Source organism: Pieris rapae, chromosome 8 (assembly GCF_905147795.1).
Source record: "Pieris rapae chromosome 8, ilPieRapa1.1, whole genome shotgun sequence".
NCBI lineage: Eukaryota > Metazoa > Arthropoda > Insecta > Lepidoptera > Pieridae > Pieris > Pieris rapae.
In genome coordinates, this window is record NC_059516.1 from 8,914,782 (window position 1) to 8,932,381 (window position 17,600).

General features: G+C 35.4%; 1 protein-coding gene across 8 annotated transcripts in view; it reads right to left on the reverse strand.

Annotated features, from left to right (window-relative positions):
* Window positions 1–50: 50 nt before the first annotated feature.
* The window catches only part of LOC110998832 (serine/threonine-protein kinase Doa), a 46,741-nt gene continuing 29,191 nt past the window's right edge, over window positions 51–17,600 (reverse strand). For 2 of the 8 annotated variants that reach the window (XM_022267666.2, XM_022267673.2), the window contains 11 exons: window positions 15,598–15,724; window positions 6,700–6,781; window positions 6,245–6,311; window positions 5,655–5,768; window positions 4,590–4,680; window positions 3,875–4,054; window positions 3,390–3,519; window positions 2,801–2,945; window positions 2,413–2,518; window positions 2,064–2,211; window positions 51–372 (listed from right to left, as the gene is read on the reverse strand). In XM_022267666.2, coding sequence (XP_022123358.2) covers window positions 302–372; window positions 2,064–2,211; window positions 2,413–2,518; window positions 2,801–2,945; window positions 3,390–3,519; window positions 3,875–4,054; window positions 4,590–4,680; window positions 5,655–5,768; window positions 6,245–6,311; window positions 6,700–6,781; window positions 15,598–15,724 — 1,261 coding nt within the window. In that variant the 3' untranslated portion in view covers window positions 51–301. Of the gene's footprint in view, window positions 373–1,293; window positions 1,325–2,052; window positions 2,212–2,412; window positions 2,519–2,800; window positions 2,946–3,389; window positions 3,520–3,874; window positions 4,055–4,589; window positions 4,681–5,654; window positions 5,769–6,244; window positions 6,312–6,699; window positions 6,782–7,614; window positions 7,638–7,668; window positions 9,965–11,054; window positions 11,658–13,349; window positions 15,575–15,597; window positions 15,725–17,600 lie in introns of those variants that run through there. The other 6 variants (XM_022267634.2, XM_022267629.2, XM_022267642.2 and 3 more) reach the window with 6 other exon arrangements.

The window sequence follows — 17,600 nt, forward strand, 5'->3', positions numbered from 1 at the left end:
GCAAGTGTATACAAACTATTATTAAATTTTTCCAAGTAAAAACACATATGAAATGAGACCAACAGTCTTTATTTATAAATACATAGAGAAGTACCGATTCACAACATAAAATTATCTAGTGTTCGACAAAATATCACTTATCACTTCATAATGTACAAGTTTATATACAACGACGCCGCGGGGAGCGGATCAGCCGTGGCCGCCTCGATTTTTCAGGAGGTGACGTCATCGGCGACGTCACTTCTTACTTCCGGTGTTCGGGGCGGCGTGGTGCGGGGGAGAGCGGGCGGACACGTCCGCCTCACCTACTCAAAGAATGCGACCTCTCACGCGAACCGGACCCTTCGCCGTTGCAACGCGCGCGGTCACTGCCTGCAAATATTAACACATTTTAATTCAATTAAATATAGAAATAAAATGAAAACATTGAGCTATTTATATGGACTTTTGTACTAAAATATACATAACGTTTGCCACTTTGGATTCACAATCTTACAGTTCTTTGAATCTTCAAGTCTTACTAAGTTTGTTATTTAATCTATCAGTTTTTCTACACATCAAAAATATATATTACATCCATCAATAATTAATACGTAAAAATATTATAAAAACACTAGTACATACTACAAAATATAGCAGAAATATATTATTATATACTTGGAAAGGTACTGTAAGTGAATTCATCTTTAACAATTTTCATGCTAAAGAAAAAGTGCAGAGAAAATTGTTATAAACGAAAAAGCCAAATTATTATAACCACACTGAAAAAACTAACAAATAATTTCATTGAAATACAATTTAATAATAAATTGTTTCGATACTATTTAGTCCAAGACAAAATAAAAACTTAACTCAGTTCCCACGGAAAACGGTCAATCAAATGGCTGAGTTACATGAAACCGTGTTTCATATTAAAATACTTGTGTTTCTACGTAACAAATACTTGAGATCAAATTAGTAAAACGACAAGTCGTCATTTAAACAAACACAAAAAAGCTTTGCAAATAATAATGAAATTTGGTAACACAGAAAGTGCCATTAAACGCCAAAGTATAGTTGGAGTCACGCTTGTAACAATAGTTTTGATAGATAAAAGCCATCTTGTGAAACGATCATGGGCATCATTGTCGCAATCTCTTACGTATTTCTCTTAACTTAAAATTTAATAAATTCTGATGATTAATGTTAAATGACCGCTTCCCGTGCTATTTTATTTCAATGATTCGCATTAATACATAATAAATTCATGTCACACGATGTGTTTTCAATCAAGCTATATAACGCGAATGGTACCTAAGACATGTTGCTCTTGCAAACGGGTGTCCTATAACAAACAATTAAGTTAAACAGATCCGCGGGCCCAAGTTAGTAAAGTTATAATAGCGTTTGGCAAAACGACGAATTGTAAATAGCACTAATGTAGGTAAACACACCTCTTTAAAAAAAAAAAACTAAATCAGTCCAATTACAGTTTCAGTAGTTTTCTAAGTCATCTAGACCATCAAGATTTTACTAGAAAGAAAATATGTAGTATCAATAATTTTTGCGAAAGACTGGAACAACGCTCACAATGTTTTGACAAAAGGAGAAATATATGTTTTAAATACTAGTTTAATTAGCGTAGATATATTGTATGGAAAAACTTAGCTTTCATGTTATCTGACAGTGTCTCTTATATTCTTTCAGTAAAAATCGCATCAATACGTGACTTGTACAAATACCTCCAAAATTATCATAATATTGATTAAGTTAAAATAATGTAATAAAACTGATTAAGTTTTTATGTATAAGATCCAATATAAATGGATAAAATAGATAGAAATACTTTTGAATTTCAATATTAAATATTGAAATTCAAAAGTAAAACAATGAATACAAAGTTAACAAAAAATTTTTTTTAGTAAATATTACAGTTATCAAAAAAACACGGATTTAGACTAGACTAGTTATGATCTATACTTTAATATTATGTTTTATGTTATAATAAAAAAACTTTCTTTCATAATAACATATTACAGATATTACCAAATAAAAATAAAAGAGTTTATGTACTTTTTAATTACCTAGCCTCTGGTGCGGCGGCAGTTTGCTGAAGAAAGGGTGGTTGAGTGCTTCCCGTAGCGTGATGCGTTGCAGGGGCTCGTATTCTAACATCCGAGCGATCAGTTCGAACAATTGACGATGTTCCTCACTTGTGTTGGCCATGTATCTCTGGAAGTCACATTCAAACATTTAAATTGTCTTTTATTGAGATGATGTTTATATATGTAAGTTCCATTGCCCGCTCTGAAGATGGATCAAGGATTTTTGAATTACTCCGATGTTATAAAATAACAACAAATCAACAGATAATGAAGAGAGGTAATTTTTGTTTTTTTTTTTCATATAAAAGATGTATTATAATACACTTACCAATAAAGGTTTACAATTATCCCTAACATATCTGCCAGCTGATGACTTTTCGTCCCAATCTAATTTTCCGTGATAAAAGTATTTTGTTCGTGTTTTCCTTGCCATTCTGTAAAGAGAAATACTATGTTAAAACTGCAAATTTTTCATGGAAGCCTTTTTTTGTATTTGATTTTGCACATTGTTTTTTGTGGGATTCTGTTAATAAACAAAGTGTTTGTTGTGTTAATGCTTCACCAGTATTAATAAATAGTCTTTTAGAATATATATTTTTAAACAATAATATTTTTATGCATATGTATTAACAATATACTGTTGTTATATTATATATCGTATTCACAGCATTTTAAAATTCAGCGATATAAAAAAATATCTAAAATAATTTATTTACCTGTAAGGAATGGGTCCGAGGATCCTCTCCATCATGGCGAGGTGTTCTCGGTTGTCGTGTGTCTGGAACAAGGTGATGCCCAGATGCAACTCAAACATTATGCACCCGATGGACCACACGTCGCACGGCTGCGACCAGCCCAGCTCTGGAAATACAAAATATTAAGTACATACTAAGTAATACATATATTTAGGGCCTGTTTCACAATGTATGGATAAAGTGCCAAATAGCTATGCAACACATAAATTATTCGAAAGATAAAAGTTCCAAATAAGATACTTCGAATTTCATGACGTATAGCGCTATCTGACAGTCGTGAAACGCAAAAATACTATTTATCATACCAATAAGTAACAAATAGCTTATTTGGAACTTATCCGGACATTGTGAAACAGGCCCTTAGACTTATGATTTGTATTCAAAGTATAAGGTGGATACGCTTAACGCTATTTGAATAGAATTGACTTGGGAAGCATATTCCACAGTTCAGAAAATGTAATTTAAAAGTATATCTATTTGTCATTGATTTCTATCATACTTTAAACTTTTTATATTTAGCTTTATTACTGTATACAAATGACATGCTCACCCAGGATGACCTCTGGTGCCCGATAGTGTCTCGTGGACACGATGGTGCTGTGGTGCTCGTGGTCGAAGGTGGCGCTGCCGAAGTCGATCAGGCGCACGTCGCTGCGCTTCACACGACGCAACTCGTGCTTCTGGAACAGCAATGTTAAAATATGACAAATGTAAAAATATGGCGTATAGTAGTTTATATATATATATCTATTTATATTACCTGAAATTATCAATTCTTATTATTAATTCTTTATTACTATTTTAGTTTGCGCTACTCCAAGTAAACTCTATAATTGTATACAATACATTACCTAAAATTCTAGCTAAAATGATATTCGGCTCGTAAAAAATGAACTTTAATCGTTATGCAACGGGCCTTTTTTAAATACGCCTAATGGATCTCTCTTTCAAAATAATAGAATATAATAACCACAATTAAGCAAAATACTTCTATAATACGAACCTCTAGTATTAGTTAAATAAAAATTAACTCACCTTCTTAGAACTACTATATACAGAAACGACTTCATAATCGCTATCCACAAACAGGATGTTCTCTGGTTTGAGATCTGTGTGCGTGAGTTTATTGTCGTGAAGGAAGAGCACGCTGTATATGAGCTGGTATGCGATATGCCGCACTTGTTCCAGCGGGTAGGGCTGGTAGCTGTTGTCTTTCTGTAAATATAACATTTTTCTTTAGAATTATTAGCAAAAAATTAAAAAAAGGCGTACTGTACTACATATGACCCATAAAATCATGTTAAAAATTAAATGTTGCTATTTGGGTTATTTACACAAAAGGAAACAAATTGTGCATAGTATTGTTTTTTTAATTATAAGTTTAAATATAATAATACATATCTATAATCCGTTAAAAAAGTGTTTTTCTTGAAACAAATTGTGGTCAAAGAAAATTTTAATATGATTTCTGTAAAAATATTTATTTATCTCAAACATTATTCCGATTCATAACAATAAAAAAAACCAAAACATTTAAATATTTATGATTCTAATATTGGAAAAATATTTTTTTTTAAATATTACTTCTACTTAGAATACTTGCAATTAATAGGTAAATACTCGATCAAGAAAAACAAATGAAATTCTCAGGTGCAATTTGGGTTATTTTAGGCGAACCCTAAATTTAGATTTCAGAATCATCTAGATAAAAATATGGCGGCATGCATTGACGTAAACAAATGATTCTCACCAGGAAGTCGAACACACTCTGTCCAAGCATTTCAAACGCGATGCACATGTGTCCATGATATTCGAACCAATCCAACATTTTCACGCACAAACTGAAATAGAACAAAACATTTATATGAAATTATTTGTAACAGCTTCGTTAGAAGAAAACTGCTTCAACGTGTAATTTTTAAACCAACAATGCAAAATGGAAGCTATTCTCCGTAAATATTTAAAGCACTCTAATTGGTTGGTAATATATTTTACTAAAAGAAGTCTAGTCTAGTAATATCTTTATCCTTTCCTCACGAATGAAATGTATTTGTATGTTACTCATTCTTACTTTTGTCTTCTATGAAATCAAAAAAATTAATAAAACAATCTCAAGTTACATAGGACTAAAATGGTAATGATTAATTGCATTATTAATTTTAAATGCCATTTTAACATTATTGCTTTTTGCAATTAAATTAAAATACATTAGCCCGATGCCTTTTCCATTAATTGCGTTTCTTGAATTAATCGCAAATTGTGAATACTGTTACAAGGCTATAAATATTGATTAATTTTAAATTCTTTGCAAGTTTAATGCGAATGGCGGTCGGTATTTTTGTGTTTTCGTTGACAAGTTCTTCATTGGCGTTGCGCCAGCGACGGCCATAACGTCGCATATAGACGTGCAAGGTCAAATATTGCTACATTCGCGAGCTGATCTAGTGTAATCTATGTGAGAATTGCTTTTATTGATCGTATCGTAGCTCGGTTGCATGTAACGTCATACATCATGCATACTATCACTTGTGTACCTCGCTTAGTATACTAAAAAGCTCGCGAAAGTATACATATATGTTTAAAATTTGATTCTGGGGGAGTTGGACCCTGCAGACCAGTTTCTTCCTAAATGTCAAACATTCTTTAAAATTCTAAATACAAATTTATGCAATATCCCATAATTTTGACCCATCTTAAAGAAATTCGGTATAATATAATAATCTGGTCCTTAACATTTGTGAACGTACCTAGTCTTATAGTATATAGAAAACGTACAATTTACTTAGGCATTTAAGAAAAAAGAAAGTTTACTTACTTCTTACAGTCTGGATCAATCTCAGCCAAATTCTCCAAAACATTAATTTCTAGTTTTGCAGCCTCTCTGTACTTCTCGACATTCTTAATAATCTTCAGAGCCATTCTGTGTTCCCTGAAAATGAAAACATAACAATAAATTATGACGTCACGCGTATTTTTAACCTCATCTAAAATAGAGCATTGGCAACTCAAACAACATGCATTAATACTACGTTTATCAGATAATGCTTGCAAAGATAATGTTAGGGGTTAAGTATTCATTAACAGTTACAAAATTAAAAGATAATACAAGTACAGTATTAATTTTAATCTCATCATCAGATAAATACATTAAAAATCTTAAAAAATGTGGTGTATATTTATATTTTTTAAGTCACATAAATAATATAATAATTAAACAAAAATATGGTTTAATATATGTAACATAAATAATATAATCGTGACTAATTAAATGTGAGTCATATGGTGCTTTTAAAATTGGGAGGTGATTTCAATCAAGTGATAAGCATTTTTGTATACACACCCATTTGAAATGTAGGTATTCAATATTCGGTTGGATAAATTTAAAATAATATATTTAATACTTACATTTCCAAATCTTTCACCTCCACCACCTTGCCGAATGTGCCCTCACCGAGTGTGTCGATGATTTTGTCTGTAATGAATTATGAAACCAATTATTACACGTCATTTTAACAAAGTCACGATAGAGACTTGCCATTGGTTTCGATCACAAGATTCATAACGTATTGAAAATAAAATAATATAATATAATCTCACGGAAAACCAATGTTTTCTCCTCTAACATGACTTGAGACATAAAAAGAATTTTGTCTGTAAATCAAAGGCTGAACCAGCATGGGCTTGTTGACATTTTAAAAAAAGGTGATAATGACATGTTGTGTATAGTGTTTTAAATTTTCCTTACTATATAATATGCGTGTAGTAAATGTGTGTACGTTGCGTCGTATTTATGTTTGTGTGTATGTGGTGTATGGTGTTACAATACATAAGCCGGTCATAGTTATGTTGTGGACACGAACATCTTGCTCCCATGACATATCCGGGCCAGTAGACCAGGTGTCCATCCTTGTCGTCCTTGACGGAGGAGCGTGCACGGGAGCTCTGCAAGCGCCGACCGCCAGCCGCCGAGCCGGGCCGAGATGATGCCGCACCGCGCACCGAACAGCGCCAGCCAGCCAATGCCACCGAGGCGCCACGCGTCACGACCCAAGTAGAGTTGTACCGAACAATCAAAGAAGGGAGCGGTTGCCCGTCAGACAAGCGACATTTGGTATTGAGTGTCGTACATGCTGTTAGAGCGGACGGGTGGGCCGATGCGGGTCGCGCCGGCGGACGACCGAACCACCTCGGCCGCCCGCCTCAGCGTTGTTCGCGAGGATGCGGAAAGGACTGGGAATTACACGCGTCACTCGCGTACATCTCAGGCATTCGTCTCACACGATAGGATACCGGTGTCCACCCGACTATTTAAATTATTTTGTTAACAATAAAATACTAAATTTGAAGATTCGTTTCAAACATTTTAACAAAAAGATAGTTATAGTTAGATTAGCACTCACGATGTTAAAACATGCAATTGTCATGTTATAACTTATAATCAAACACTGCTCTGTTATCAAATTGCTACTGCAAGATAACAATTTAAGTACCCTCTCGCGTTATTAAAACTTTATTTTTTTAGGAACCCAACTGTATATTACTATCAATATATATCAGTATATTTCGATCATTAAGACTTATAAAATAATATTTAGCTTTTATACGCATTTTTACATAAAAGTGCCTAATATCACTGTGTAAAATTATAAATTTTTATGGATGTACTAAAACGTCAATTTGTGATGCAAAAAATATAAATGGATTCAAATAGCTATATTGTTATTAGTGCGGTATAGAATGTTTTAGAACTGTCCAGTATTGCAAAACATACGGACCAGGAATAAATGTTAGCGGCACAAAGGCGAAGGCTTGATTAGCTTGTTGCTTACAGGCGGCGTGGCCGCTTGACGTATGTGGTGCCGCGGTCGCTGGGGCCTTTGTCGACTCCTCAACTCAGGTGGAAGCGCCACGACATCTCCTATACCGATGGGTTCTGGCTTCTTAAACTTAGCAGGAGCTGAAGATAATCCATTGGGCTCTTTATCAGTAATGCGTCCGTACACCTCATCCAAATGAGCGTACTTCATTATCAAACTCTGTATTTCTTTACGTCTAGTCTCGCGTTCGTTCAGTATTTGATCACCGACCGGTGTTTTGTCGTCGTCTTCATCGCTCGATGGGTAATATATTTGTTTTTGTCTACCGACATCTTTAGCGGGAGAAGATGCGGGTGTTTTCACATTATTAATTTTAGAATCTGCGTTCGTTTGTTGAGGTGGTGAGATTAGATCTCGAGCTCCACTTTGCAAGCTCATATCTATAGGTCGTAAGGAAAGTTTTGTCGTTTTTCGATCATTTTCACTCTTTTCAGCACGTAGTGACCTTCTCTGATGTTTCCTATAAATGCTGTTTCTATCTTTTCCGTAATTAAAATTTATATTATTTGCGTCATAGCCATTTTTCAGTTCGTTTCGATCACTTTGTTTGTGTGTCGATAGCCGTCGATCAGTAGTGTTCCGGAACGGAGTTTTATCTCTTGTTTTCTCACGAGAATAGTTATGATGACGTTTAAATGAACTCTCACCAAAAACAGCAGTCGTAAAACTTCTCATTAATCCTCGAGAAAGCGTGGGTTCAGGTTCTAATGTTTTTTCGCGATCCTCCATTTCTTTTCTCGCTTTTTCCTTTTTCATCACAGCTATTTTGTCTAAAACTGACGAGTACTTATCCTCCAAGCGACTGCGAGTACTTCCCAAAGTTATTGTATTATCAATATTGTTGTTTGCTTCCTTCAGCGGATATCGTTTTACGAGTGGCGATGATTTGTCTTTCATATGAGCTCTACGAAATGAGTCATTGCGGCCCAGAGCACTGAAACCAGACGCAGCGTGTAAGGGTGATGTATTGACACGCGTTTTGGTTGCACCGAGATAATTGTAGGTACGATCGTCGCTAAATTTCTTTGCAGTAGATGATAAGCCACTATAGGAATTATACGGGGATAAATTACGTCTACTATTGTTCTCATAACGCCGTACATTTGCCAAGGCGGGATTTTTGTTTGTAAGTAAACTGTCATCGTATCTGTTGCGGGCACTACTGGTTAATTTTGAGTCCATTACGGCTTCATTTTTCTCAGACGGTCCACGACGGGTAAATCGATTGATAATACTGGAATATCCGTCGGAGAGCAATTGAGTAACACTTGTTGTAGAAGATCGGTTGTAACGTTGGCGGCGTGGACTCGTTGCACTACTTCCGCTCGTACTTATACCGGCCATTGTAATTTAGTAATAAATCGTTCAATTGTATTGAAACACTCTTATCACAGGAACAAACACTGATACTGCGTTCATTTTAGTATTCAATTCATATAGATAGAAACGAAACAATGGAACCATAGGGTTAAATCTTAGAGGGTGAATTCAAACATAGCACTAGTCATACTCTGCTCGGGGATTGAGCAGTAAGCGCGATAGGATTTGAGAAAGATCACTAGCGCAGCTGAGTACGGCCGTCGGTGCCAAGTAATGGTTGCGAACTAAAAATATCGGTAACCCGTGGGAGCGCCCTCCTGCGCACTCCGAGGTGCCGTGGCACGCGCATTTTCGTCGCGTTACGTCCGTTATAATTTCTTAATCGCCAATACATTCTTCCAAGATAAAATGTTCAAATTAATTACACGATATAATTTGGGAGTTTCAAATTGGCATGTCAATTTAAATCCTATTACTACTTGGTACATAATTAATAAACGCTTCCATCGCCAATAGTTTTTAGTACAATATTATCGATATAAATAATAATATTCCATGTAATTGGGTAACTCTTCTCCGCATGGGACAGCCAAGATTATTCCGTCAAACTACTAATTGGGTTAGTAGCACGCGCAATGAACAATACTAATGTATCGTATGCGCAGGCGACGATACATGTCATAGCGTAACATTGCAAATTGCTCACCCGGTCTTTTTGCTAATTCTTAATTTGATTTTATTTTCCCCAGATATCTTCTATAACATAAAGACCTATAAACAATGAAGAACGGATGCGGGCGTAAAAAGCATTCGATGTCTGATGATATGTAACACGATAACTCTGCGTGCTGTCTCACGCTTATCGTTTCTATAAACAAATACATTCATTTAATATAAAGTAGAATTAATATATCAGATCCACTCCAGTTATTAATCTTAATAGACTGGATACGTTTGTATTTAATTAAATTAGGCAGCCAAAAAAAGTAATCAACTGCCATCACCGATTTATAAGTAACTAAAATAGTACTAACAATTGATTTACAGAACACTTTCTTAGTGATAAAAATAATAATTTATACAGCTGCTTATTTATACGTAGATAATTAATACGGATTATATTTTAGTATGTATTTATACGCTTCAAATCTCTATAAAATCGTTTGCCTAACGTCGGAAGAAATATTGCATTCTTAACATATCTATGTTGCATGCAACAACTTTCGCTCGGTAAATATTTTTCAGCTTTTATATCTAACATTGTTTGTGAATACCGACCTTTACTGGCCTCGAATATAATTGCTGGACAATATCAAAATTATTAGTATTCACATAGACGCGATTAAAAAAATCAATATATCAATTGGAAGAGAAGGCATACCTCGATTATGTAATTAAATTCCTCTTCATAAACATTTGACCCGCATGAAGACAATAGATCAACACAATCTTTAATCACTTTCGAAAAGAATGATTTCATAAGGAACTTCATTTTCGGCTATATTTGTATTTCCAAAACTACAGAAAAAGACATTGAATTGGCACTGATTTCACGTGGTTGCAACTTCACTCACATTATTGATACTAAACCGTCAGCTATAATTCCGCCAGCTGAATAAAAACGAGGTAACAATACCTTGACTGCAGGTAAAAAGGGACACAAAACTAGTACCCACAAATCCCCTCTTACATTTAAAAGCGGTTACAATAATCAGAATTTCCAGTAACGGAAATTCGTTTTATAATTATGAATCATTTATTTATTAAAATTTTGATTGTTTTTTTTTTTAATTTATGCTATAAATAATTAAATTATTTAAAGGATTTAACACAAAGCCTATATTCTCTGCGAGAAATATAGGCTAAGGGTAAGATATAACCAAGTTTTCGTAGAAACCAAGCCCGTTTCAAGTAACCCCGAAAGTGAATCAAAATAATAAAATAACCGACATATTTCTCAAAACAAACAAGTGGGTACTCTTCTCTGACAAAAATATATATTAGTTATTAAAACTGACCTTGCCAGTAGATTTAGTACAAGCATCGTCCACATCAAAAAGAATCTCCGCGACCACATTGAGAACTTTAGAAACATCGTGCCACTTGCATCCGTGCTCCTTCAGGAACCTTTTATAAAGCTCATAAAAGGACGTGAGCCGGAGTGGCATTCCCATCCTATCATGTTTCAATACAAATTCGGGCATTGCCCCAACACTTATCACTGCACCTCACAAACTAAAACAACATGCAGGGCGAGCGGATTGTATGCCGGTTGATTCACAACTGTTATGAAATTATACGCTTGTATCGTCCGTTAAACGTTACTGAATCAAACGCGATTATGACAAACAAAAACATTTAAATTATAAGGAAATATTTCACTTGAAACTATTGTTTGCATGAGACACTTCGCGTTGGTCGATGGCTAAATTGAAACTAAAATGAATGATGCCACAACCGACCAATTAAAAGGCGGACAATTTGTAACACGACACATCTTGGTTCTAACAGGATTTATCCGCGTACGAATGGTTAAGAATTCCCATAATTAAAGTTCCATTCCCATAGTTCATTGGCGTTTTTATATAATATTTTTAAATTATTGTACATGCAACCAGACTTTAAACTGATAACGTATATATAACATCACTTATCACAATAACGAAGTCTAAAAGAACAATAATAAAAACCCTGTCTACCAACGATAAGAGTTACCATAAAGTTCCGTAATAGTTCAACTGCATGACCCGCGCGGAGGTCTTTGCATGACTGCGGAGTGCTGGCCGTAATATTAACTTACATCTACGTGATCAAAGTCATAGTAAGTAAATTTGACATAAATTAAATAGCATAGCAAATATATAAGATATGCGATGGTGATTATGGTGTTTCGGCTCACACAAAATTTAGGCTACTCGCAAGGTTATCCGGAAGTGATCGTTTTTAATAAATGGGTTTGTTTCGGCACATTTATCTTTCGTTATCAGGGCAGAGGCTCGCCTTATTAACGAGTGACGGTGTGAGATAGCACCTTGTGCTTGACAAACTTGACCTCCATTCGGTAATCTAAAAGCACTAAAAGATAAAGATAGCGTATGATTATACACAGTAGCCAATTTTAATAATAGTTTAATAAGTAATAGTCGAGATTAATAAATACTGAAATATGTTATTTATTTATTATGACCATATTATTAACTTTGCTTAGTTAAAATTTAAATATTAAAAAACGTAGATAAACCGTAAATAAAATTGGGAACATTTGTTATGAATCGAAACCGGCACATATCCAAACTTTCCTAATGACTAATCGCTGGTTTTACATTTGTGAAAAAATACTTCCGCATTTAAAATAACAAATGTTTTATATTTTATATATCTTGGGAATAATGACCTCGCCATAGGTATATTACTCATATTATTGGAATGCCTTTAAATTCCACATTCCTTTAACAAACCAACCCGTATAAAGACTGAATCACTAGCGAATCCAATGTGAACTGGCTCTAACGAGTTTCAATCTAAGGGTTTTGTTTTACAATATAAAACAATTGCCTCTAATAAGAGTAGATTAGGCAAATGTGTTTGCGACTTCCTACGAAGTTTAGAGTATGGTCGATTTACTATATAAAATAATGAATAATGGAACAGTGCGAAAATCATACGCACAAGGATTTCCTTTTTAGTAAAATGTATCAACCACATGCATTTGTCAGTAAATATTTAGCTAACCATTTACTATTTTCTACCGTAATTTAAGATGTGAAGATATTACTTAATTATACTGTTTTGCATTTAGAACTGTCTAAAAATTAAAAAACAAACACATTAAAACATTTTTTTAAAATTATATGTACGCAATATAAAAAAGGCACAAAAAATATTTTTGTCTTGTCATGGACTTCCCCTTTCTCGTGGGCGGATACGTAGCTTATTCAGACGGGTGTAACAGTTTGAATCACACATTAAAATCACAACAGAAAGCATGCGAGATTATTGGCTAGGTGAAGGTGATCGATTCTATTTCTGTGCGTGTGCGCTATTCGTTAACCGGCAAACCAGTGGCGCCATCTCGTATTCGCCATTGGTACAACATAGATGTGCCAGCTGCTGATACTATTTCTGTCTTTAATAATATAAACTTTTATTAGAACGCTATTCATACGATCATTGCGTTTATGATTCGACTATATCAATTAAAATATCTAGCAGATACGTCATATATTTAAAAACAACGGTCATCAACTGAATTTTCAAATAATATTAAAAAATGGTAATTGTGAGGTTAATATAAAAAATATGCATAAGCTGACCTCTACTTCTTTCGGTTGCTTATCAGGTTTCAATTGCGACATTTGTGCCTGCTGGGGCTGTGGAGGTACATAGGAGCAAGACGGCTGGGGTTCAGGTTTCAGTTGACTGGTCTGTTGTAACTTCTTGGGTATATTCAGTATTTTTGTTGAGCCTTCTGCGTTTTGCAAGTTTATCTGTGGTACATTCTGATTCACAGCATTTATACTAGGTTTCGTTAACCAAGCTGGAGGCACTGCGGGTGGACGAGGACGCTGTGGTAATGGCTTTGATGGCTTCACTTGTATTGGTTGTTTTGGAGAAACGACGGCTGAGGATTTACTAGTTTGATCAACCTCCTTAGGCGTGCTATTGTTGGACACATTCTGAACCGTATTATTTGACAAATTTACATCTTTGGTTTGGGAATGATTTGGTCCTACTCCGGGCTCATTTTGTAAGGACTTAATTTCAGGAATGGATGGTAGTTGACTTAATGACACCGTAACTGGTATTTTATTAGACGTTATTAAATTGTTATTGCATTCCACTTTTTCACTTTTAACTAATTTATTATTTTCCTCTATATACAAGGGTGAAGGGTCACTTTTGCTTTGTGAAAATTCGTCACTATCACACGATAATTCATCTAAACTGTGTGCTAAGTCAAGTGCAGAAGCTTCATGATAGTCAGAAGAGCACGGAGAAGTGTCGTCGCTGGTATCGTCTGAGCCGTGGGTTGGTCTCGCTGAACTTATACTATTTGGGATGAATGCTAAGCTAGATGTAACATCTACTGATGTGTCTGCGTTCAATGACTCTTCGTCGCTCATTCTTGGCGATTCTCGATTTATTAAAGATTCTATAATACTGTCCTTGTTATCCTCGTTATCGATAGGTGAAAGAGAAGGTATTGATTGGACAACTACTTGAGCATCTTCAAAATTATCTTTAATTGTGTCTGTACCCCCTGACGTACAAGCATCGTCTTCATTGGTATCAGTTTCTTTAATTTTAACAGCTTCTTCCGATGGCAAGTTCATGAACTGCGGTATTCCAAAATCTAAATCATTTAGTCTCGTATACTGCATACAATCAGCAATAGGCATATCAAATTGGGGTGAATAATATTCGTAAGGGTTGTTATTAGAGTTGTAAAGTGACCAGGGATCATTCGAAGGTATGAGAGGTAATCCGTCGTAATACATTCCTGTGTTAATATCTTTATCTACAAGAAGTTCTGGTTTATAATCCCAGGAAGGAACAAAAGAGTCCTCGAAGGCTAAGTAATTTTCTGGTAATACAACCATATTTTGGTTAATATGAGGATTATTATATGCCTTAGAATTGTCGTAAAATGGGTTATTAAGAATAAGTGATGGTGGAACTTCTATTCCAGAATTATCTACCACAATATCAGCTTCAAGATACAAATCATACTTTGAAAGATCTGGCTCCGATCTACACCTAGAATATATTTTGCTTATATTGCTTTCTACTGTAGTGCTAGCATAATACAAATCCGAAACAATATCGTTTAAACTCCTACCTCGCCGTATAAAGTTGATGTAAGAATAGTCATCACTATTGCCTCCGGACATGTTGTGATTTATAATTTCATTGTATTGATCATCTAAAGTTGGCAATCCAACGTTGTTTATTTCATTTAAGCCATGCGGGTATTCAGTTGATTCAAGGATAGCGTTCTTTGGAGCATTTCCATTCGCACTGTCACATACATTATTCGGTAAGAGAACAATAGTGGGCAATGAAGGCGGTGGACCACGAAATAGCACATTATCGGGAGGTTTTCGCGATGGCTGGGCAGCCATGGCGGCCGCCCCGCAAGCGGTTTCAGCAAATTAACTTCTCACACCGATAGTGAAAACGCACTGGGCGGCCGATTCAGCTTTGCAACTGACTGAAGGCGAACAAAGTGACGAAGGCGAACACAAATAGAACACTCGCAAGCGTGATGAGGTCGCCGTCTCTCGCGCGCGTCTTCACGGACGAAGGCGCATGCGCACGCGCATACACATGCCAAACCAGTCCCGTATATTCCTCCAACAGGAATTTATGTTTTCGCGTTATACAGGTTCCGGTGTTTGCTTACGACAGTATTCAAGAGTATACATAGTGTATTGAAAAAAATATGAATTTTCGGGCGGACACTTAGGTAATAGGTAAGTGATGGCGAGCGATAGGTTCTTCAGACATAATCATTCATTCATTCGTCCACTAAATAAATTACATAGCAACGGTCGGACAAACCTGATCAGGGGGTGACCGAGGAGAAGACTCGTCGCGATGATGTCTTCTCCGCCGGTGCGATGTCGGTGATCGCCGATGATGAGATCGCTTAGATCGGTCATTACGCCGCCTCCACGAATGCTCCGAGCTGTGAAATCAGCGATCGGAAGGCTGTAGGGTTAGTGAACTGGGATTTTTGAAAATATTGCTAGAGATGTAAAAGGTTGAGGTGAGGTTTTAATAATTTCAAACTTTGAGCAAAATTCAGTCATTTTACTAACGTTAGTGAGTTATCTTCACGTGCCGTATGTGGGTCTAAAAGATTGTTCAGGTTGTCGGGCGATGGCACGCAACATGCGGCCAATAAGGCCCTAAGGGCGGGCCCACATTTACGTGCCTTGCCTATTATTATCTTAGCAATTATGTTATTAACGAAAACGTATAATTAATTTTCCAAGATAACACCACGAAAATATAACTATGTAGTTTTCCTTTAGTCATAATAATGTTTTATAATAATATTTTTTCTAAAGACGTTTTAATAGTCGCGTTTATCTTTTAACAAGGTCACAACGGATTCCGAGTCGATGTAGTTTATTTTCATGTTACGTATATAAAATGTTAAATATTAGCAATGTGTGCTAAGCGCCAAGGATAGACCGACGTTGTCCACGCTTGCGACCTGACTGCCAACCCGCACCGCCCGCGCATTGCTTACATATTAACAGATGAACATTACTCGGTAGCTCCTAACAACCGAACAATCGCAACTACGTCACCACAGTGATAAACCGTAAACGTTATTGGTCAGTTTGGTATACATTTAATCTAAAGGCGAAACGAAACTCGTAACACATAATGCAACTCACCGACAAATGCGAATGAAAGGCTTTTCCACCTCTACTATTCTAAAAAAACTTGCACTTCTTCCTTTTCTCATTGGATATATAGTGTTGGATGAAATCGATTTATTAATTTATCAGACATTTTAAACCTGGAGAGCGTCTTTATGCAAGATCAGGAGCAAACTGCGACAAGCCGATAACGATTCTTTCTCGTCAAAGCTAATGGCATTATCGTCCGCATAATTGGTTTATTGTGGGCGCAAAAATAGTATAAAGCTGTTATATTTTATACGAAATGAATATCAATATGAGAAAGTGGTCATGGTGTTGAAAAGTTAAAAGCTGTAAATTTTTTACAAATAACGCTTAAATTTAGATCTAATATGCAAAGTGTAATCTTTAGAAAAAGTTATTAATTAATTCTTGAGTGATTACCATAGAGACCTTTCAAATAAGCTAACACACTTTTACTCACACATATACACATTAGTGGGTGTATGTTATTCGCAAGGCGTAGTCACATTTTTAACGCCAAGTGTGGACAAGTTGAACTTGAAAGCTCAAAGCGAACCTTAGAATACAACTAATGTATACAGAATAAAATACGGTCGTTTTATTACTTGAGGTATTATATTCTTTAATTATAAAGCGTTGTGAAACTTTAACGTAATTATCTGTAAAGTTAATATTGAAATTGATAATACATTAATTATTATCCTATGACTTTATTTCCGTCCAACTAAGAAAGGATAAATGTCATCAGCCTGTAAACAATTACCCCGCTTCTATGAAAATGTATATTGTAACGGTTTTCCTTACAGGAATATTGACGCATTTAATTAAGATAAAGACAGAAACATGATGGAGGAAATACCAGTGTGTTTTGAAGTTTGTACACTGTTCTATATTTGAAACAGTAAAATAGGGTAAAACCATTTTGTATATTATAACACAGGTCCTACTTGAAGTCCGATTATAGACAGAGATGACGTTATCATTGTCCAAAGGAAACCACGTACGTCACAATACATCGTGAATACCAAGCAGGGCAACGTTCACTTTCGACCAAACGTTAATTTGCACATGAATCTTATTGGCTAAGGAAATTAACTTTTCAAAACAAACCAGTGGTACAGAAATCTAGATTGTATAAGATCACAAGAGACGAGCGCGAATTTC